Consider the following 22,164-nt stretch of genomic DNA (forward strand, 5'->3'; position numbering starts at 1 on the left):
AAGAGCAGGAGGCTACTTATCCAGACAATTATTTGGGGTTAGCAAAAAAAAGCACCCCTCAGTTTGGTGCAGCTGCACTCCAGACAGCAGTCCTAGCTCTTCCTTTCCACTGCCAGCCATGCTGTTAGCACTGTGAGTGCTCAGGATTTTCCTCAGAGGGACGCTGGCCTGTGAGATGGTTTGACTGTCACCATCAGCCAGGGTTGTCTAGGACTTGGCGGAATGAAGCTGGGAAGGAAAGGGAGAACCTGCTCCAAGTGTAATCAGCAGTTCACTTCACTAGTACTTGTTCCATTGGTCCATTGTAAAAAGCTACCCAAAGTTTGGGATGGGGATGAGGAGAGACTAAACAGGAAGAAATTGAGTGTTCAATGGAAATAATGCTTTTAGGTTGGGTAGCATGATGTCATGCACAAGGTGCCTTCCAAAACCCCAGCGTGAGAAGTAAAAGGGTGTGAGTTTCTCAGCGTGAAGCTCTGCAAAGCTGAATCACCCTCCTCTGTACCAAACTAAAGAGACCATTGTGCAATCAGTTAATGTCTCTGAGGACAAATGGATGCTTAGATTTCTTCCTCCTATAGGGGAGGTTTTATGGATATATAAACTAAGTAATTCCTGATGTCCTCCCTCCTTTCCGTAATATGAAGTGCATTTTCTCTCGGTCTTCATAGCCTCCAATGGTCAAATTGTCTATTGTAGTTTGAATTTTCTTTACTTTTCCAGACAACAGCAACCACTTAAATATACAAATATTTAATACTGTACACTAGGTCTTGCTTCCTACAATAGGGTGGGAAGCATATAAAAACGTGCAGAGCAATTTTCTCTGTCAGTTGTCTGCCATAGTTTACCATAATTTTTTTCATTAACATCATCAGAAGGTTTCTTGATCAGCTGAATAATTTCATTCCACTGTAGATAATCATATTTAGCATAAGAACTTAATATCTCATTGACTTCAGAGTCTGATGAATAACAGACTACTCTAATAACTAGACCTGTTGTTTTTGTTCCATTTCTGGTAGCTAACTAGAAGGACCATGTGAGTTAGAAAACAGCTCCTAAAATGTCAAAATAAAAATATGGGTGGATGTTGAAACAAATATCCAGAGTTCTTCTTAAACTATTTAAGTTCTCATCTCTTCTCTTGATGGTTTCCATCCACAGTTTGATTTTAGGATATTTAGGACAGAAAAATAGCATTTTTGCATAATCTCTAAAGGCCAAAAATCTTGATGCAACTCTTGAATGAGCTGAAGACAATTTAAATCTCTGCTATTCTCTTAAGCACATCTTAGTTTTAAATTTTTAACAAAGACTGTATCTTTGGAGATGGTCACAAACCCACTGAAGAAAAGGACAGATCATTACAGGTCTCTGGATTCTGCCATAATCTCCAAAGAAGAAAATTTAGTTTGTTTTTTTGTGTGTTCCTGGCGAGGAATGTCAGACCCTATTTTTCTATAGGGGCCATAGATTTACTAGTGTGGTTCTGAATAAGGAAAAGCACTGAAGGTTTCTGGGATGTTCATGCTGAACAAAAAGACCGGGTTTTCATGAGTGCAGGGTGGTTTCAGTCCCTGCAGAAGTAGAAATCTATTACAAAGCTGGGGATGTGAGTTGCACGTGTCTGAGGTTTTACATGTCAGTACTAAAGGCAAAGAAGAATGAGGTATATATGTAGGAAGAGAATAATTCTCAACAGGAAATGATTGGAGCTCAAAGCAGATGATTTTCTCTTGGTTATTTTTTATTTTCCATGCAGACGAATGTTGCTGCTACTTAGGCTGAACAGAGATCTTGTGTTCAGAGTGTTTCTTTTGCTTAGATGAACAGAGAAAAAACAGATTGAGAGATGGAGAACCAAGAAAGAAAGACATGGGTCTCTAGTTTTTTCACACAGGGGAAAACATCTCCTCTCCATTTCCTTTCCCTGAATCATGGAATTGGACCACACTTTCTGATATCCCTCTGCCCCGTGCTGCTCAAACCAGCAAGTATGCAACTTCATTAAAAGTGCTGAAAGATGCCTTCTGCAACATAAAACTCCAAAATTCTCTGTTGACCTGAAATTTCTAAAAACTTTATCAAAATTCAGCAGAATTCTGCTTAGGAAAAAGAGAAGAAAAAATGTCGTATTTCCAATATACATTATTATATATTGCTGCTTTTAATTGTCTTGTTCTTATTACTGCTGATATTTTTTTCCAGAAAACTTAAAATACATAGAAATAGGCTAAAATTGGAAAGCAGACAGTTAGTCTGACACCTAAAATCAAAGGAAGACTGGCCTTTGACTTCTTTAGGGCCAGGAGTTCACCAATAATTCCTGTAAATAAGGATACAGCATACTGCTGGAAACCCTAGGGTAAAAGTACTTTGCACAGGCTCAATGGTTTTGGTATTTCTGTGCCTCTTTCAAACTAGTGTTATTTCAAATGCTCTTTAAAATTTTGATATCAATACAATTGACTTTCACTCAAAAATTTCCTGAACAACCTGTACATTAAGAGTCAGCTAATCTATACCTGTTCTGTAAATAAAAGCAGAGGCATGCCAAAGTATATGAAATATTAGGTAAATCCCTTTTCTCAATGTTAAAATAATCTGCAGCTTTGCTTTCAGCAGTACATTTCGTGAGTGGGTTGAGCTCTCCCTAAGTAATTAATAACTCTTAAGCTGTCTGAATAGTTTCCCTTGAGTTGCATCATATAATGTGTCGTATGAAAACAACTTGAGGCCTAATGTAACATGAAACTATATAGTGCATCTTAAAGTGATTTGAGGAAGATGGATGGGAAGGAAATTATTTCTTATTCTGACAGAAAAGACAGCTGTTCTTAGCTTTTATTTGAAAAGAATTTGAAATATATTTTCTAGGCAGGGTTTGGTAAATTGTTCCAGTTAGTTGATTCCTGTTCTCCTTTAAAATCTGAGAATCAAAAATATACCAATTTGTTCTAGCAATGTTAATAATAATGTGGAGACTTTAGTATTTGGTCCACCTGAGATTTACTTTTTTTATTCATAACAGATCTGAGTTTAAACCCTTTGCAAACATGAAAAAATTAACACTTTGATGTCTCCATCATTGAAGTATTAAATAAATCATTACCCAACACAGAAAAGTTTCTTAAACCAACTCCTTGAGCTCTGGTCACCAAATTATTGTAACATTGTCATGTTACAAGTGACATATACCAGGTAATGGTATATGTCAGCTGGAAAAGATATGTCTTGCCATAAACTCAAAACATCTCTCACTTCACTCTCAGGAAATGCAAGTTGGCTCATCTTTCTCTTCTGGGAAGAAGCTGGAGGCTTCATTGATACTTGTAAATACGGAAGTTTATCATATGCTGTAGTGTATTCTCATTCGATATGGAACAATTGGAGTTCATAAGATTCAAAAATAGATGCTGCTTTTCCATTAGTGCTTTTTTTAAAAATAAAAACAAAAGGTAAATAAAGGATTGCCTTACTAAATTTGATATGGGTAACTCAATGCTGTATTACAAAGATAGAACTAAAACTGTTTATAGCACAGTGAATACACAGTTAATTCATTCATAATTGCTTCTTTTAGTATGCTAGCACTAGGAGTTCCAGCTGGTATCTGCACTTCAGAACTTTTGAGGAAAGAAATGATTAAAGAAAATACTTTGCCAAAAATCATTCTATACTTAATCTTTATGAACAGTGGAAGGTATGCGCAAGTACAGTGGTAACGTTCATGCAACATTCTTGTAACTGCTCTTCTGGTAACCTCATAATGTACAATCATAGTACACACCTGCTTTTGGGAAAAATTATGGCTACATTTGATGCAGTAAAAAAGAGGAGAAGCAGCAAAAGCCTTTGCAATTCTGCGTATGCGTATGCTTTGACAGAGTGGCATACAGCTGTTGCACTGTTTGTTTGTGTTTGTTACCATTCTGGCTGCATCTGCCTCATCTTTCAACCAGTTAAACATTAAGAAAGACCTGAATGTATGGATTTGTAGCATATACAATCTAAAACCTTGTATTGCTGGGAATGTTCCTGCTGGCTATTGATGGTTTTCTCAATTTGCCAGCCGAGGCCTCTAATTTGCAGTACATCTCAGTCCAGCAGACCAGGGCGGTGTAAATTCAAACCTCTGTATTCAGTTCATGTGCTTCAATTCCTGCTATTGTTTTCACTAGTTTCCACCAAGGGTGTGCTTCGCTTTGGGAACACAGTGCCCCATTCATCAACTTGAATTTTTTATTATCTACTACTGATAATATGGACAGAGGGAGAGAATCAAATGTTGAAATTCCACCTAAAGTATAATTTAATCAGACTCTAGGCGCCTGAGTCTGAGAATAATTCAAATTGCCCACTCTCAAGCACCACCCAAGCCCTAGTGGCACCTAAAATGAATAATTTTGGACAACTGATTTCCCCTGGCGTCTGGGCATAAATTCCAGGCATGCTTAGGAGCACCATGGCTTAAGCAGACAGGCATGTAACTCCCACCCAAGTTCCATTGTGACTCAAAGATGTGTGTAGAGATGCCAGAATGTTGCCTGTGTCCCTAGAGGTGCCTGAGCCATTGACTGTGCTTCAGTCACACATAGTAAGCTTGGACAGCATTGGATTCAACACAAACCACAGCAGACATGGGTGCTTTGAGTGTAGAAGAGGAAGAGAGCACCTTTATAATAGACTTAAAAGTTTGAGCGGTTATCTGGGAAGGATGTCCGGTTTGGTAAAGAAATTAAACAAGAATGTGAGAACTTAACTGTTGTTCCACTGAAAAGGATATTTGCTTTCCATGAAGACCTCAGATTTTTTGCTCCCAAGTCTGATGATGTAATTTTGCTCAGACACTGTTGTCCAAAAAGGCATCTGGTTGGGAGATCAGATGTCAAGGATATGCTCATCTGCTTGTCTGTGTTAATTTGTAAGTTCTTTTGTCTTGTCTTCATAGATAAATTTGCACACTTACCAGTTGCTACCCATATTTCTGTAACATTATAACTTCTTTAAAACCTGTCATCTCTCTTACTGCTTTTGGTGTAGACACCATGATTTACTACCCTAAGTTCATGTTCTCTGTTTGGACTCTCTGTACATCTGTAGACTTTGAGGTGAGCTTGGTGTAGGTTTCCTTCACCCTTTTTGTCTCTCCTTTTATTGTTTTATACTGTGCCATGTGGAAAGGTTAAATACTCTGGTTTTGGGTTGTGGATATTGGGTTGTGGGATTTTTGGATCAAGGAACAACTTGCTTTTGAATTTTTTATTAATGTTTAATGCCGTTCCTTTGTTTTCACCCTGTACATAATACCTCACAAATTTTTTCAGGTTTTAAATGTTTGTAGATGTGAGCAGGTGAAACAGTATAGTAAACATTCAAAGAACTTCCGAATTTCAAATTCAGTATTCCATGAAAATTTGGTTTGGTTTTTCTCATGTTCCAACATGAGGTTTTATGTTCATTTTTCTGTTTGCTCTTTTATTTTTCTCATCGAATATAATTATATTTATTCTTTAAAACATGTACATACTTTGCCCGATTTTGAGGATTTTTAACTGGCTGATTTTACAGAGTAGAAAATGCCATGGTAATAATACTTATATATCACTGAAGTATCCTATTAATCATCTGCACTTAAGTCACTTCAATGCTCAATGCATGCTTTTATATTCTGTTACAGTCACTTGAAGCCATTCAGGGAGGAAGAGCATAGGGGAAATTCTGTATGGTAGCAGATAGCCTGCTGGTTTTCTGGATGTTTCATCCCATTATTTTGTTCCTTTTCATGTTCACCACCTAGCTAGAAGTGTTGACTGAGAAGTGTATACTTTAAAGCATCTGTTAATGATTTTTTGGTCACCAAGGAGTCTTCATACAGGCAACAATGATAACTCTTCTCAAAATAAAGATACTGCTTCTTTTAAATTTTATCTCTGGTATATAATGGTTGTATATTAAATTTGTGCTCTTTGTTGGCCAGATACTGGAATGAGATTCCCAAAGAGTTTTGGAATAATTTCCATTTTAGATACTTCCAAAACTCAGCAGGACAGGACTTACAGTAACCTGATATAATTTTCAGGTTGTCCCTACTTTAGGCCCGGGGTTAAATCCATTGACCTCCAGAAAGTACTTTCCAACCTAAGTTATTTTGTGAATCTAACTGAATTTATCCTTGGTTCAATTCTGCTAAAGTCTTGGCTCTTTAGTTGACTTCACTGAAATTGTTAATGTCCTTGGGAATTAATTTGATGTTGTCTGCTTTTCTCACTTCTCTCAGTACAGTTTTCTTTGTCAGCTCAAAGGTAAGGGAAGTTAGAGTGAACTCCTGCTGGTTTTTGTAACGCTGGCCCATACCTTAGCTCTTCTTTTGTTTCCTGAATGTTTTGCTAAACAGTTAAGGAAGGTAAATTTATATCACATGTACTCACACAACTAAATCTATTTGAGAAAATTCTGAAATAAACACAATTTTAGAAGACTTAATACTGTCATACATCTAGACAGCTGTGAAAGTGTTAGGAAGGCACGCAGTGAAAAGCGATGGAGCGGTGGGTGGGTGTGGGTGTGTAGAAAATAGTGCCACCTTACCCAAAGGCTGCTTCTGCTTGTCTTCCAGACCTACAGTAACAATCATGGCTTCCCCTCTTTTCATTTGATGAAGATTTCTGATCATTTCTTTTCCACAGCTGTCTGTCCTCTGTCCATTAATGTGAATTCCCCAGTGTCCCCAATATAGAACTTAGCTGGGAAAGTTAATTGATTTTGGAGAGCTAATCAGCTGTTCCCATCTACATCAGATGCCAGATATCCTGTCTAGCTTACAGCTGTAAACCTGAGATACCATCTCCTTAGCCTGCCTGGGGTGCAGGAAATCATAGGGCTGATCCCATGTCCAGATAGTTTATTGTTGTGCAGTCACACACTCCTGCCCAGTGAAGGCAATTTTTTTATAAATCATGAAACGTGTTCTTTATGCTATATTTGAAATACAAAGTATGAAATCTAGGTCTAAGTACAGCCAAGTCTATTCTCTTTTGCCTTGCCTTTTGACATTCCAACATCTATAGCTGTACAACAGCATATGGGCCCATTAACAATGTGGGACAGCAGCCAATTTGGTCCTAGGATAAAACAGGAATCAGCTGTGGGAAATAAGCCAAAGAAGTGTGATTCCCACATGAAGGACTTAAATAGGTGCTAGTCCTTAAAGAAGTTCTTTGGCAGGATTTAGAGCAGGCTTCTCTGCACAGGAGGCATTTTTTTATGAGCTTCTAAGTACAACAATGTCCAGGAGGGTTGTGGGGCTATTGTTTCATCAGCTGTAGTGCTTTGCTCTTTCTTTGCCCCCACCTTTGTTGTTTGTTTTATTTTGTTTTGTTTTTAAGAAAAGCTTTATAGCACATTGCTGTATAATAGTAATGCCATCAGTATTTTTTTAGAATTAAACCATTTCCTTCATGAAATTGTGGGAAATAAAATGGAGGAAATTTTTCTGCTGTGTGGCAGGCTCCACAGGTTTCCTGAACTCTGATCCAGGGAATGCTTTTTGCACCATGGCTAGCTGATTGCAAACAGCAATGCAAACACTTTTGCTACTCCTGTGTTGTGTAGAGATCTGTGGTTTTAATTTTGTCACCTCTGCCTTAGAATAGAAATAATTTGAAATTCAGAAGCTTCAAATTAAATAAGTTGATTGTACCATCCTAATTTATTTAGTGAAGAATGAGTGTATATTTAATGGTTACCAAAGTCTGTAGAGTTGAGGCACAGATTTCATTTTTTGTGAAATGCAGACTTTTCAAAGAGTTCATGGGAGTGCTGTTGAGGTGCATTCTGTGATCTAGGTCCGACTTTTTTTGAGACTTTGATGCACCTTAGGTGAGAAAGTTATAGCAAAATCAAACAACAGTAAATATTTGTTCTAAAATACATTCCTTATTTTTTTTCAAGCTTGCTAATGTCCAACTGTTCTGATGCTCAAGATGTCAGAGTCATTGCCCATGGAGGTCACTGGATCAAATCCCTGCTCAAAGCAGGACCAACTTGAAAGTTAGATCAGGTTATTATGAGTCCTGTCCAGCTGTGTTTTGAAAGTCTCCAAGGATGGGGATTATTCCATAAATCCTCTACAAAACTTATTCAAGTATCCCAAACAATAAACTGGAAAAAGATATATTTTAAAATACTTTCGCGTGGGACATTCACTTTGCATAATTTCTCTTTAAACTCCTATTTATATTAATCACAGATGCTAAAAAATTTTTGAGCAAAAATTAATTAAAAAACTTTCAGTCATTTATTCTTATAAAAAGTCTGAATTGTACTTTTGAGAAGAAACACTTCTGAATGCTGAGGCCTGTGAATATATATGAGTGGGAGCAAGTGTTTGGCTCCTTGCTTTCACCAGGTATTTTTTCTGTTCATTCCTTTTAAGCAGTGCTTGTTTGTACAAGACTAAGAAGAAATCTTTTTCCTCCCTCCTGTTCCAGGCAAGTATTTCCAAATGGGCTTCCTGAAGAGTACTCTCTGGTTGCTACATTCCGTCTACGGCGAAATACCAAGAAAGAGCGTTGGTATATATGGCAAGTTTTAAATCAGTATGACGCACCTGAGGTTAGAGTCATCTTTGATTTACTCCTTCAAAAGTTTCTTTTTTTCCCACATGTAATATGGCACGTGTAATATTGGATGTTTCATTAAAGGATTTAGCTAAAGTTTATATGAAATAGACAGACTGCTCTGAAATAATTGATAATTTGTGGCAGGAATGACAGAAATTTAGCAAAATCTATTCAGTTTAGACTGCAAAATAAAATAAATGCATGTTTTGATTTATAGCTGATATGTATTTACCAAGTTACATCGAAGAATGCTTCACAACATAATTCTTGCTTGTGTATGTAGTTGAAATATTTTTGTTATATATGGTTTATATATTTGCTTCTTTCTTATAACTTTTAAGTAACCACTTATTTTATTTTGTCTTGCTTTCAGATCTCTGTCCTCCTGGATGGTACAAAAAAGGTGGTGGAGTATATGACCAAATCCTCTCAGGGAAATATACTGCACTACACTTTTAAGAGTCGAGAAATTTATCCATTGTTTGATCGGCAGTGGCATAAGCTTGGTATTAGCGTGCAGTCAGGGATCATTTCCCTCTATTTGGATTGTAATTTAATTGAGAGAAAGCAGACTGATGAAAAATTCACCATTGACTTGCAGGGAAGGACACTGATTGCTTCTCGTGCTGCGGATGATAAGCCTGTAGATGTGAGTAGTATGAAAGGACAAACACATAACTTGAAGCAATGTTTTAGCCACGCTTTTGCTAACACAGTTGTAAAGAATCACGTAGATAAAATGTTCAAACCCAGTCATTATTTTTGAGTGTATATTCTTAATTTGAAGTCCTGAAGTGTTTTTTCTCTAAACATTATTCAGTTATGTAGCATCTGCTAAGACAAAGCTGTTGCCAAAGTAACTGCATAGAACTCAGTCCTGGTTTAAGGAGTCTGTTTTTCTGTATTTAATTTGGAGAAAGAGCAACCTTATTGCCACAGATATAGTATTTATATGTTTAAAGGTAACTTGCAGTCCTAATTATTTTCTTTCATTTTTAGTAAGATTTATTTATAAGTTTGTCATCTGTTACACTTTTTCTGTCTTTGATAAAGGGGAGACACAAAATAATTAAGTTTTATCTCTGTATTGAGGTCTTCTAGAGCAATTCAGCTATGCAGAAATAGGGACACATTGTTCATAGTTGTGTCTCTCTTATCCAAAAGAGAGGGATTAGGAAGTGGCCAGAGGTGTGTTTCCTGCAGCCTATGGTTCAAGAACTACCCAAGGAAACCCCATAATATTCTGGGCTATTTTCTGTCCCGGGGATGCTCTCTTCTGTTTCCTCATGCAGGGAAGAAAGTAATTTGAAAGCACAGCAAGTAATTTGAAATCTTCAGGAAATACCAGTTTGTTTTAGGTACAGTGACATGCAGCTACCAGGTTTAAAGCATCTGCCTTGGGGTTTATGGTGACCATCAGAAAGCTTTAGCGATGCTATGTACTCTGTAGGGCTCCAGAGGAAAATAGCACATTTTAACTGCAAGCTAACATTGCAGGAGTCATTCTTGTGGGGAACTAAGCACTTTGGCCAGGACTCAGATCTCTTATTTCATGCTTTGTTTTATTTTCTAAGACTTGAGTTCAACATTATTTGAAATGTGCGTACTGTTTCCTCATTTCCAAATAGTATGCAGCAGAAAAAGCAGGTTTTTTCTGCTGGTTGCATGGTATGAGCTGGATAATTCTGAGTGGAAGTTGTCACTTGGGATTTCCGCATTTGCAGGAAAATATTGTGGGCTTAAAGTTGACGAAAGCATCAGAGCAGATCCTGTACCAACAGTCACTTTTCTCAATACCAAGTGCAAGAGGGAGATTAAGAGGATATAAAACTGATGCAGAAAGAGGAATATGAGGACAAGAATATCTAGTTAGAATTTCACTTGCTTCTCTTCTTTCCAATCCACCCAAAGTCTCTGAAACAAAAGCTTTATACACAGAATTTGTAATTTTTGCTCTTCAGCTGATTTGGTGGCAATGTCCAGGGAAAAGCCTGTCCAAATCAGTAGATGCATGTGATAGAGAGTTTATCCAACCTTTATTTTAATTGACTGCAAAGGAAAATTACATTCCTGAAAGGAAGGTTTGCAGAGGATGTCTACAAGGCTAAAATTCTTGTGTAATATAGCAAACGAATACAGATGAATGCAACTTAAATGAAAATAAATGAAATCTAAAACGTGATTTGCATCAAAGTAATAAACTGCATAATTTGTTCCTTAAATGAGGAGCTATGCAATTGTTTTGGATTTGTCTTTTTCTAGCATTTCAGAAATATGCAGTGTTTCAAAGAGAAAGTTTACTACCCCAAGATAAGAAAAAGCATGCCATAGCACACAATTTTTTACACCTCATATTAATTTCTTTTGTATTCCCTAATAGATTGAACTTCAGCACATAGCAGTTTATTGTAATCCACAACTTGCAGAAGAAGATACATGTTGTGAAATATCTGCAGACTTGGTAAGTTATCTGTTAAAATTCAAATGTTAATACAAAAGAAATTGCATTATTGTTTCCTGCTAAGGAGCTGTAAAAAAATTTCAACAGAGGTGATAGTTTAATTACCTCCTGAAAATGAATTCCATATAGGGAGTCATGGTACAAAGTTTTTTGCTGCCTAAAAAAATGGTACAGTGGAACATCAGCAAAAGGCACTAGGTGCTGCTAGTGCTTTTTCAATGCTTTCCTTAACATTGAATAATCTCTAATTAGTAACTGAAGAAGCCTCAGAGAGTAGGAAACAAATCACTGCAATGGCTGGAGAATGATTTCCAACAACAGAGGCCATTTCAGCAACAGTTGCATCTTGTGAAGCTTTACAGATTAAGTAAGCAAAGCCCATGAAAGAGTCTGCATGACAGTGGAAGAGAAGAAAAAATAGGATGGTGTTGAGTTTTCTTTATTTTAATATACTAAAATGGAGGAATGGGTCTTTAGTAACTGGAAAGTTGTAGTGGTAGGTTGATGGTTGGACTTGATCCTACAGGTATCTTCCAAACTTGATGATTCTATGAAATACTTTCTTCTTTACCATGCACATGCTGATGTTTATATATTGTTTAACATGAGGGAAAACATTGATTTAGTTTAAAGGGTTCACTTTTCCCTCTTTTTTTGTAGATAAGTATCAGTGTAAGCTGGAAGACAGTAGAACCATAACTTGAAGTTGTAGATGTAATTATTTTGCTCAATCTAACACATAAAAAAAAAACCAAACAAAAAACCAAATCAAAACAAAAAAACACCACCTAAAAACCCAAAACAAAACAAAACAAACCACAAAAAACCCCAATCAAACTATAAATAGCCTCAGAAAGACATAGCATTAAATTATTGGCCTGCTAGTCATAAGTAGTGTGTAAGATCAGGCTCCTCTGAGGTAGTGGACAGTGCCATCCCCACCAAGGTTGTAATCAGCAAAAAATCCCTAAAGCCTGTAGGAGGACTGATTGCTTACAACCACAGAGAGATAGGGGAAACTGTACCTGGATAGGAAAGAGGAATCTGCCCAAGAACAGAAGAGCACAAGACTGCTTGGTGCTCAGAAGTGTGAAAGAAACATGGTCTAACTTCAGAGGGCAAATTTCAATTTTAAACAATGATTAATAGTTCAAATATATTTCTAAATATAATCTTGATGGTACTGCAGACTTCCTCTTGAATGTATAAGCCTATGAAACAGTGGAATGAATTAAATTCCTGTATGTTCCCCTTGGGGCTTGGAAATACAATTTATTGAGCAGTTATGACACAATAGCAAAAAAAGCAAGAACAAAACAAACCCTAATTATATATGAAGACAAAAGCTCAACAATAGGCTTTATCAGTAACACATAAATATTCATTCATCTATGTAGCTAAAAGCACCATCAGTTTCATTTGTATGTCTTATAGTCTCATATGTGTGTTTAAGATGTAAGAAAAGGTGGACTAGTTGTTAATGTCTTTCATATTAAAACCAGCATTACATTTTCTGACTTATTTTTTTCACAACTTCCTTACCCATTATAACAGCTACATTTTTGGTAATTTAAGGGAAGGAATTTATACTTGGATACAAATTTCTATGCTAAGCAGTAAATGCTGTGGGAATTTCTCTGACAGAAGGTTTGAAAAAAAAATTCATTACATCTTAATGAGACTTACTGAAGTTTAGCAGGTCCTGTTGGCTTGTCCTGTAGTATCTCTTCAGGTTGGCTCAGTTCTCAGGAGTCACAGACAGGTAAATCATGGCTTCAGGGCTTTTTTGTTTGTTTCCAAACTATCTATGCCAGAAGTATTTAACTACAAGGAAATAAAAAAAGTTTTCCTTAGCACTCACTTTTATTCTTTGCACTTAGGGGAAGGGCAGCGGTCAGGATGCAACCATGCAGTACTATCTTTTTTCTTTCTCCCCATGGACATTTTCTGTTTCACTACTTCTGATTTTGGGAGACTTTATTCCTCTTTATTCCTCTGTATTTTGGAAGAAAGTAGTGGGACAGTCATATCAGTTTTAACTGGCATCAATTTTAGAACAGAAGGATCTAAATATCTAGAATTGATTTTTTTAACAGTTTTTTTTCTCTGTTTGGAAATTGTTGTCACTTTCCATGTATGGCTTGTGCAGGAGTACTAAAACAGAAGATAAATTAAAACAAGTGGTTGGATGGTATTTACCTGTTAACCAAAGTGGACCAAAAACCAGAAAACCTTTCTTTTTTAGTGCCCACATGAGGAGAGATTACTGGCTACGACTTCGTCACCAGTGACTGTTCATGCCAGCAAAATATACACGCTTCCAGGGATGCAGCAGGAATCTACACAGAGATGCTACTGCTTTCCAAATAAAGTATAAAGTTTTCCTGTTGCTTTTTAATGCATCATGCTGTTTACTCCTGTTGGATATAAAAACAGTTGGGTTTGGGGTTTTTTTGCAGTCATGTTAAAGTCTTACTGATTTGTAGTATTGTAACATATTTACATTGTATTTCCCAGTTAAGAACCAGTACATTTTGGATTTAGTTAAATCCAAAAAGGAAAGTTAGAGATGTCAGTAATTGTTTGAATATACACCCAAAAAAGTGCCATGGTAAAACTGAGAATTATATTTAGGCTTTAGTGTAAATGTTTTCACTTGAGAATGAATTATAGTCTACATAATGTTTGTTTTCTTTTAATACTTCTCCTGGGTGTTGCACTATATTTATTGAGTCATTTGCTTTGTTAGGCACTTGTGACAAAGACAGGAAACCTAACCAAATATATTTTAGATCTGCTTTGTTGACATTTTATTTCTTTTAAATCAGGGAGAAGCAGGATTGCCAGGAGTGGCTGGTTTGCCAGGCCACAAAGGAGAAAAAGGTGAAAAGGTAAAATATCACTTGAATTCTCTTTTTCAAACCTTGTTATTGGCTTATCTTTCTTAAATAGGAATTATATGGATTCTGTTATTCCTTAAAGGAATTTACCTGAACACAGGGTGGAGCCTTTGTTAGCATCTGGCTCTGTGTGTGAGCTCTGTGCCAGGCATTTTTCAGCTGCCCCACTTTGGGGTGACCTCCCCAACATGGTGAGCACAGTTTACCTGCCTGGGAAGCACATGCCTCCCCAGCCCTGTCACCATGCCCTGTACAGAAGGTGTCTATATAGTCTGACAAGAATTTTTCCATCTTCTGTGTGTACATCACTACTGATGGACAGGATCCCATGTGGTGGAATCATCCTCACAATCATCACTAGGAGGGTATGAAATATGACCTCCCTATATTCTTGGACAGCACTCGTACCTGAAGCTGTTAATTGTGAAGAGAGAAGAATCTGACATTAGCAAGTCTCTAGGACAGACCACTTGGTCCTTTCCTGGGGCCTTTTCTGAATTTTGCTGTAATGCTTACCATGATATTCTTATGCTATGTAGCTTGGAATTTCCTAATAGTATAGGTCAACGTATCAGATGTTTTCCTTTCACACTCCCTTCCTTAAATTTTGTCAGAGGATGCTGAATTAAGACATGTCTGGGAATGTGTTTTCCATGTGCTATTAGAGGGGGCAAATTGAATAAACTATTTAAATCTGCCACTAAGACAGTGAGAAAGGAATTGATGTCAGGGAATGCAGTTTGTATGAGAGGAAGATGCCTAGACTCTCCTAATCCAGAGGTTAGATGGAGGTATCCTAACCCAACATCCTACCTTGCAGCACACCATTTAACATGTGATCTGAAATTGTTTGTGAAGACAGCCAGGGCTGTCCCTATAACTGCAGCATCTTGCTGAAAAGGGCCCAGTTCTGAGAAGGCTTACCTACACAGCTGGTTGAAATGAAGGGCATTCCTTGACAGCGTATTGCCCTGCACCACAACTCCTCCCCTCCAGTTATATTTCACTTTTGACACAAGCTGTATTTCCAGGTGAAAAGAAAAAAAAAAAGTTCATGTTAGTTTCTATAGTCCAGCTGAACCTAGATGGACTGCTATCAGTTTTTAGATCTAATGACAAAATTTTGATTTGGAGTGTATTAAACAATTGTCAGTTTGTAGTTTTAGCTTATGCTATGAGCATAGGGAGTTTCCTAGCATCTGTTTGGGAGACAGTTCTGCTCCTGACCTGATTGATTTTGACAATTATTGCTAGTAAGTTGGGAAAGCAGACTTCAAGTTTGCTATACAAGTCTGACTTTTTTTGTTTACCATTTAATCTCCCAGCCAATTAGCAGTATTTACCATTCTAAGCATAGTGCCTCTAAACAAAGCATGTGGTCACTTCTGATTCTGTTCTCCCACTTGTTTTACAAAAAGAGCCTCATTGCCTGGATTCTCTGAGAGAATCTGTCTGAGAGTCAGTGAACCCCGCTGCACCCAGAAACTTAACCTAAAGAAAGTATATTGACATTTATGAATGTCCTTTTATTCATATGTGTCAATATTGAATGTCATAAATGTCAATTGAATGAATCAGCAGGGTAAAGTCAGGGGTAGTACACCAAACAGGTAGAAAGCTACTTAATTTGAACTTTTCTTATAATTGACCAGTACTTGTTACTTCCTAGCTTTGCAGTGGGTGGGATTTTTTGTTTTTTGGGGGATGGGAAACGGGGGATGGATAGAGGGCACAGTATGACTGTGACCAGGATTGGCTCACTGACCTTTGGGAGCAAACAAATCTTGTGTTAAATAGTGCCTGCCATGATGGAGCTGAAAGCAACATTCTCTGAGCTTTTAATACCATTTTTCTCATTGACTCTGCATTTACGCAAGTTTTCAGTAACACTCCTTCTCAATGACGGCCTTGTTACATCAATAATTAGACCTGAAGAGGCAGAAAGGCTCCAGAACATTCCAGACATGTAGGATATGTGACTTATTGTCAGATTATGTAAAGGAAACCAACAGACTCTGGCTGAGTGTCTTGTAATATATTATGCACAAAACAGGCAGCTTCTTGATAACTTTGCTGGCCAGTTACAAAAATACAGGTCTTCTCTGAGTTGTGTGGGTCCTAAGCACATATTTCCCCTTTTGGTTGTGCTCAGCCTCTCATTTTATTTTTTCTTTTGTTTCTAAATTACATGATGCTGCCTTTGGGATGAGTTTTCCTTCTCCTAACATTTTCTCTGAATGTGAATTCATTTTTTTCTTTTTTGCTAATAGACACTTTTTTTGGTTGCTGGGTGTTTTTTGGGTTTTTTGTTGGCTTTTTTTTTTTAACCTGGACATTTCTGGCGATGTTGTGTCCTGGTTTTAGTTGGTACAGAGTTAATTTTAATCACAGTAGCCAGCATGAGGATGTGTTTTGGATTTGTGCTGGAAACAGGGTTGATAACAGAGGGATGTTTTCATTATTGCCAAGCAGCGCTTGGACAGTGTCAAGGCCTTTTCTGATCCCTACCCAACCCCACCAGCAAGGGGCTGGCAGTGCACAAGGAGCTGGGAGAGGACACAGCCAGGACAGGTGACCCCAATTACCAAAGGAATGTTCCATACCCTACACATGGTGCCATGATCAGTAAATAAAGTATATAAAGCACTACGTATGATGGAGCTCTGTTTTCCTGGAGATGGCTGAACACCTGCCCTCCCACAAGAAGCTCAGTTGAAAAGGATTTTCACTGTCACCCTTAGTAAATCCTGACAGTAGATTTACAGCTCATGGTTCCACCTTTGGCTGTTGTTACACTGTGTGCACCTCATAACCTATAAATGCCAGCCTTGTACTACTGCTGTTCACCACCTTACAAAGCTGTTTTCCCAGCAGCTTATCTTTCACTTCTGTGAAGAACTTTATGGCCTGCAGAAGGAAAAAAAATTAAGAAAAATATAAAAATATTAAAGATATATTTGCTGTATTTTTGGTTTTATTCTGTGGTACTGTTTCTATGAATACTATTAGATACCTACAGTATCTGATATTTATATTCATAAAGGCATGAAAACCTACCACTTTTCCACCTGTTATTAAAATCACAACTAGAATGCAGAAGCATAACTTGCAGATCTAATTTGCAGTGGAAAATAATTGTCTCAAGATGGGGAGTCTGTCTGCAGTTAGAGGAACAGAAGTGTAAACATACCTTGGTTAATTGGCTAGTAAGTCATACAGGCTAAAGCCTCCCTGGCATGTGGCAGGCTGTGTAATATTAGACTACACAGTGTATAAAAATACACCACTGAAGGTAACGAAGTGGTACTGGTCTATTAAAATACTGGCAAGTGGCAGAAGGGAGCAGAGGATGCATAGATAAGAGAATGACTCTGTGGGTGATTAGATAAGGTAACCTTTACCTCTCACAGTGCCAGTGGATTCATGCTATTCACACATACAGGATTTTGGTCTATTTTTGAGACAGAGCTGTTTAATATCTTTATCCGTGGTCTGGGTGAGGGCATACAGTGCACATTCAGTAAGAACAAGTCCTATGAGGAGTGACTGAGAGAGCTGGGGTATTTAGGCTGGAGAAAAGAAGTCTCAGGGGTGATGATTTTGTTCTCTACTAGTGCCTGAAAGGAGGTTGTAGGCAGGTGGGGGTCAGGAAGGCAGCCAATGACAGGACAAGAAATGGCTTCACTGTGCAACAGAAGGTTCGAGTTGGACATCAGGAAGAATTTTCTTTGTTGAAAACCTGGTCAGAGCTTGCAACGAGTTGCCCAGGGAAGTGGTGGAGTCACTCTCCCTGGAGGCAATAAGAAACAGCTAGACATGGCACTCAGTGCTATGGTCTCATTGACATGGTGGTGTTCAGACAAAGGTTGGACCTGATGATCTTGGAGGGGTTTTTAACCTTTATGATTCTGATACAACTCTTGTTGTGCACTTCTGGCTAATCTTACTGCTCCTTTCTCAACTTCAGAAAGGTCAATAACTTAATTTCAGACCAGAGTTATAATGTTGTTCTTGATGGAGAACGTTCTTTTCTTGGTAGAAGTAGGCACACCTAATGTTTTGTTTTTAAATGAACACTACATGGTTTCAGGGATTTTGTTTTATTCCTCTGGCATCTAAATGATTTTTAAATTTTTTAAACTGTATCCTTTATTTAGCAACCTTTCTGTGTTTGATGTTTTCTTACGTAATTTTTAAGACTTATGGTTCAATTTACAGATGCTGGGATCTTCTGTAACTCTCCTGACCAGTCAGGTTTTTTTTTTTCTGAAAACTAAAATTTTCTTATAGTTTGCTCATGATTTGGGGTTTGGTTTCTCTTAAAGGATAAAAGGGAGGGAGAGAGAAATTTAAATAATGCCTTTCAAAAATATTGAGGGGACAAAACTTTGTACAAATCTGTGTTACACGTGGAACTTTCCCAGTGTAAAAGTGAAAATGGACCCTCTTGGTTTCAGTCTTCTGTTGGTATGAATTCCTTTAAAATTAGTGGACTTGCTTTTATGGAAATGTGTGATGCGCAAGTATTTGTCTGATGAAGGACTTAATTGATGTCATAGGTGTTTGAAATGCATTTATTTTGCTGATTTTAGCATTACATGTAAGGCAATCTCCTCCAGAGTGGTGGAATTACTAAAAAATCAGGTAGAATATGCTTTTCTGTTGAGTGTGATATGACCTGAGTAGTTGTTGTTAACCTCAGAAGTCTGTGGAGCTTCTAATTGATGGATTTGTTTTGTAGGGAGAGATGGGTGTGAAAGGACCGGACGGTGCTGCAGGTCTGCCTGGTGAAAAGGTATTTTCCTGTTTGTTGAGTTGTGCTGTAACTCATGGGAAGTGTTCATTGAGGCTGTGGCTTCTCTGAAATCGTGTACAGAAATGGGAGGAGAGAACATTTCTGTTACAGCATTAATGTCTTGCCTGCACTGCCGTGTTTTTGTAGCACACTGAAAAAGCAGTTTGGGTCAATAGTATTCTCTGCAGATGTGCGTGTTTTGTGGGGTTTTTTCCCAAGAAGTGGGGGTATATACAGAGCTAGAGGAAGCTATGTGTTCCACCTGCTCAGTTTGTGGTCTGCAAGCTTAGATAAGAGCTCTTGTGCACTCAGCAGTCTGCTTGGTGGAGCTTGAGATAGACACCACTGACTTCTTAATCAAAGATTTGGAATAGCCATGGCTAAGAAGGTATGCCAGCCTACTGGTGTATTCAAGGAAAAGTTTCGCTTCATTTTAGAATGTTGGCGTGCAAAATAAGACAATGTACTTACTGGGTTTGGTGCTCCTTACCTGTATTAGAGGAAGTCTCTAAGTCTAATATCTAAAATCCTTAGTATAGAGACAACCCTCATAACACTGAGGAAACAGCTTGCTGCTGTCAGCTTAAAAACCTGTGGGTTTACAGGACATAAAATTATGAAATTGTCTTTTATTTTTACTTACTATTTCTGTCTCAATCTGTGATTTTTTAAAAATGGGAGATAGATGTATATTAACAAAGTTAAGAGTAAAAATCAAGGTATTTGTTGCCATGTTAAGTTATATTGGTAGAAAAATGGAGAACAGGCTGCAAAGATGTTCAAAGGAATTTACAGCATTGAAGAACTGAATTGTCAAGTGGTATGTAAAACTCAGAGAAAGCAATAGGCAAGCGATACAGATGAAGAGGAAAACAAAGGAAGCATTATGCATTTCATGCCAGACTGGACTAGCTATTACTGTTCAGGAAGTGATCTTGGAATTACAGATAAAGGAAAACATGGACTCACTGTTTAGCACTAGTCAAATTACTAGGAAGAGAATAGGGAACAAAGCAAAAGAGTTTTAATGTCACCATTTTTAATGAGTCCATCTGTCTTATGCTGCAACTTGAATGATGCATACAGTTCTGTTCTCACACCTCAGTGTAAGTCTAATAATACCAAAAAAGATTCAGAGGTGTCAAGAGTGATCAAGAGCACCAGACATCTTCCAATTAAAGTCTGACAATGTGGACTTCAATCTGAAAAAGGCACAATTAAGAAAAAACATGTCATGTTCTGTTCACTGTACAGTCCTGAATGGAGCAGAAGAGATTAATAGGGATTGATTTATTTATTTTATTCTTCATTGTGCGAATTAGAGCATCAAACCTATCTGATAGCAGGTTCAAGAAGGATAGAAAGAAAAGACAGGCTCATTCTTCCTGCTACAATATTGCAGGAAATAGACCTTGAAAAGTCTGAAAATGTATTAGAAGATTAGTGGAATAAAATTCAATTGAGTGTGTCAGTCTGCTTGTACTTCAAGAGGCTGGAATCTGGGAAAGCCACAGGAGGAGTCTTTATGGCTGCCCTGTTATATTTTTCTGTAGACATCTGTTGTTGCCATAATTGTAGTCCTGTAATTGACTGGAGAAACCTTTGTTTTGATCCAGATAGACAGTGTTTTACTTTACTGCGCTCCTAGATGTGAATTAATGGAAAGAGTTATTGTAAAGCATTGTAGATTGAGATTGATCTAGAATGAAGCTGTGTTTTCCCTTGGCTCTTTCCATAGCTCCTACTCTGATGTTATCTTGCTATAAACTTACCAGGCTACGTTGCTTTTCCAGTCCAAGTTATTATTATTACAGTTTCCATGGTTAATATTGTTTGGGTTTTTTCGCTAAGCGCCTTGCAAATTCATTGTCAGGCCAAATCCCAAAGCTCCTGTTAGTTTACATGAAACTCAACAGTCAGATCTTATTTAATATCCAGACATTGTACTTTTTCTGAACATTACAACTCTTTTAATTCACCCTATATAAATTACAAATTACATCTGAACTGCGAATGAAAAATGAACAACCATGAAAACTGTCAAAGCTTAAAACTACTAAAATAAAAAAAGAAAGCCAAGTATTTTGTACATGCATAGCTAGATGAAGAAAGTGAGATCCAGCTGTCCACCTTCTGCTAGCCAGAGTGGTCATGTCTGTGTGGAGTAGTGCAGTGCCATGTGTGTTAGCTCCCTCCTGGAGCTGGAATGAATATTTTCCTCGTGCTGTGGAAGGTACTAAAGTGTTCTCTCCCAGATGATGCACCAAGAACTATATATATTTGTAGAATCTTTTATTTTTGTGCACACCTATGTGTGGTGTTCCGGATGCTGACATTGTTCATAGAGTTAAAGGGAATGAAGTGGAGGAGCAGCACCAAACCTGTCTGAGTTGAAGAGGCATTTGGACAAAACCCCCTCAGGCACATGGTGGGATTCTTGGGGTGTTCTGTGCAGAGCCAGGAATGGGACTTGAATATTCTGATGAGTCCCTTGCAAGACAACATATTCTGTGATAAAAATACTCTAAGCCCTGTTGCTTGCAGAGGCATCTCCTACGTTTCAGCCTGTTGAGGTGCAGACTGTGCAGTGCTGGGAGAGCATTCTGAGGAGCTACTGCTGTTCGTATATCTTCTTAGATCCATCAGCACGTGTCATGTACTGTTGGAGATATTAAATTGCTTAGTATGGATTTTCTTATGTTTCTGCACTGTGTATTTCTGAGCATTGTGCAGATGTGCCCCTGAGTCACTAGCTAGAAACAGGAAGAAGGAAAGATAAGTTATACTCTTTTTTAAAATTTAACTGAAGGCTTCAAAGAACAGACGTGCTCTTGATAATACTCCCAAACCTATCCACTGCAATACTTCTTTGCTTATGCTTCATTCCCTGGGAAAAGGTTCCGAGAATAAATAAGCAATAGATTTTACTCATGTTGTTATGCACAAGCAACAATATCAATTCATTTGTCCTATTTTAGATGTTTACCTTAGAATGAGATAAACTTGGCTGTTGAAAATCATGTTTCTTTAGATTGATTATCTCAAACATACCTGTCATAGTGAAAAACTAAGCTTAGAATAACACAATGGACTTTATTACTTGAGAGAATCTTAACAGGAGAATCTCCCAGAACAGTGCTTGGTGCTCATATACCTTATTTTCAAGATGTGGGTAAATGGTGAGGCATCTGTGAGTCTTCATATATGGACTTCACTTTCGAGGATCTTAAGTGTGAAAATTGTTCAGTCTGTCTTCAAATGTGACACTTTACCTTCTGTCATTTTCAAGACATACTGTCACTGACAACATAATTTCCCAATCACTAAATGCTGCAGCGGTTTTGCCACAGCCTGCTGGCTAATAGGTGCACAAGTAAGTGC

The 22,164-nt window shown here is 37.7% G+C and overlaps 1 protein-coding gene across 7 annotated transcripts in view; it reads left to right on the forward strand.

Annotated features, from left to right (window-relative positions):
* The window catches only part of COL19A1 (collagen type XIX alpha 1 chain), a 174,049-nt gene that overhangs the window by 22,645 nt on the left and 129,240 nt on the right, over window positions 1–22,164 (forward strand). For all 7 annotated transcript variants that reach the window (XM_084203250.1, XM_084203249.1, XM_084203254.1 and 4 more), the window contains exons 5-10: window positions 8,496–8,619; window positions 9,001–9,276; window positions 11,008–11,088; window positions 13,334–13,459; window positions 13,917–13,979; window positions 18,730–18,783. In XM_084203250.1, the coding sequence (XP_084059376.1) occupies window positions 8,496–8,619; window positions 9,001–9,276; window positions 11,008–11,088; window positions 13,334–13,459; window positions 13,917–13,979; window positions 18,730–18,783 (724 nt within the window). The remainder of the gene's footprint in view (window positions 1–8,495; window positions 8,620–9,000; window positions 9,277–11,007; window positions 11,089–13,333; window positions 13,460–13,916; window positions 13,980–18,729; window positions 18,784–22,164) is intronic.

The sequence above is a fragment of the Fringilla coelebs genome, assembly GCF_963513975.1.
Source record: "Fringilla coelebs genome assembly, chromosome: 3".
NCBI lineage: Eukaryota > Metazoa > Chordata > Aves > Passeriformes > Fringillidae > Fringilla > Fringilla coelebs.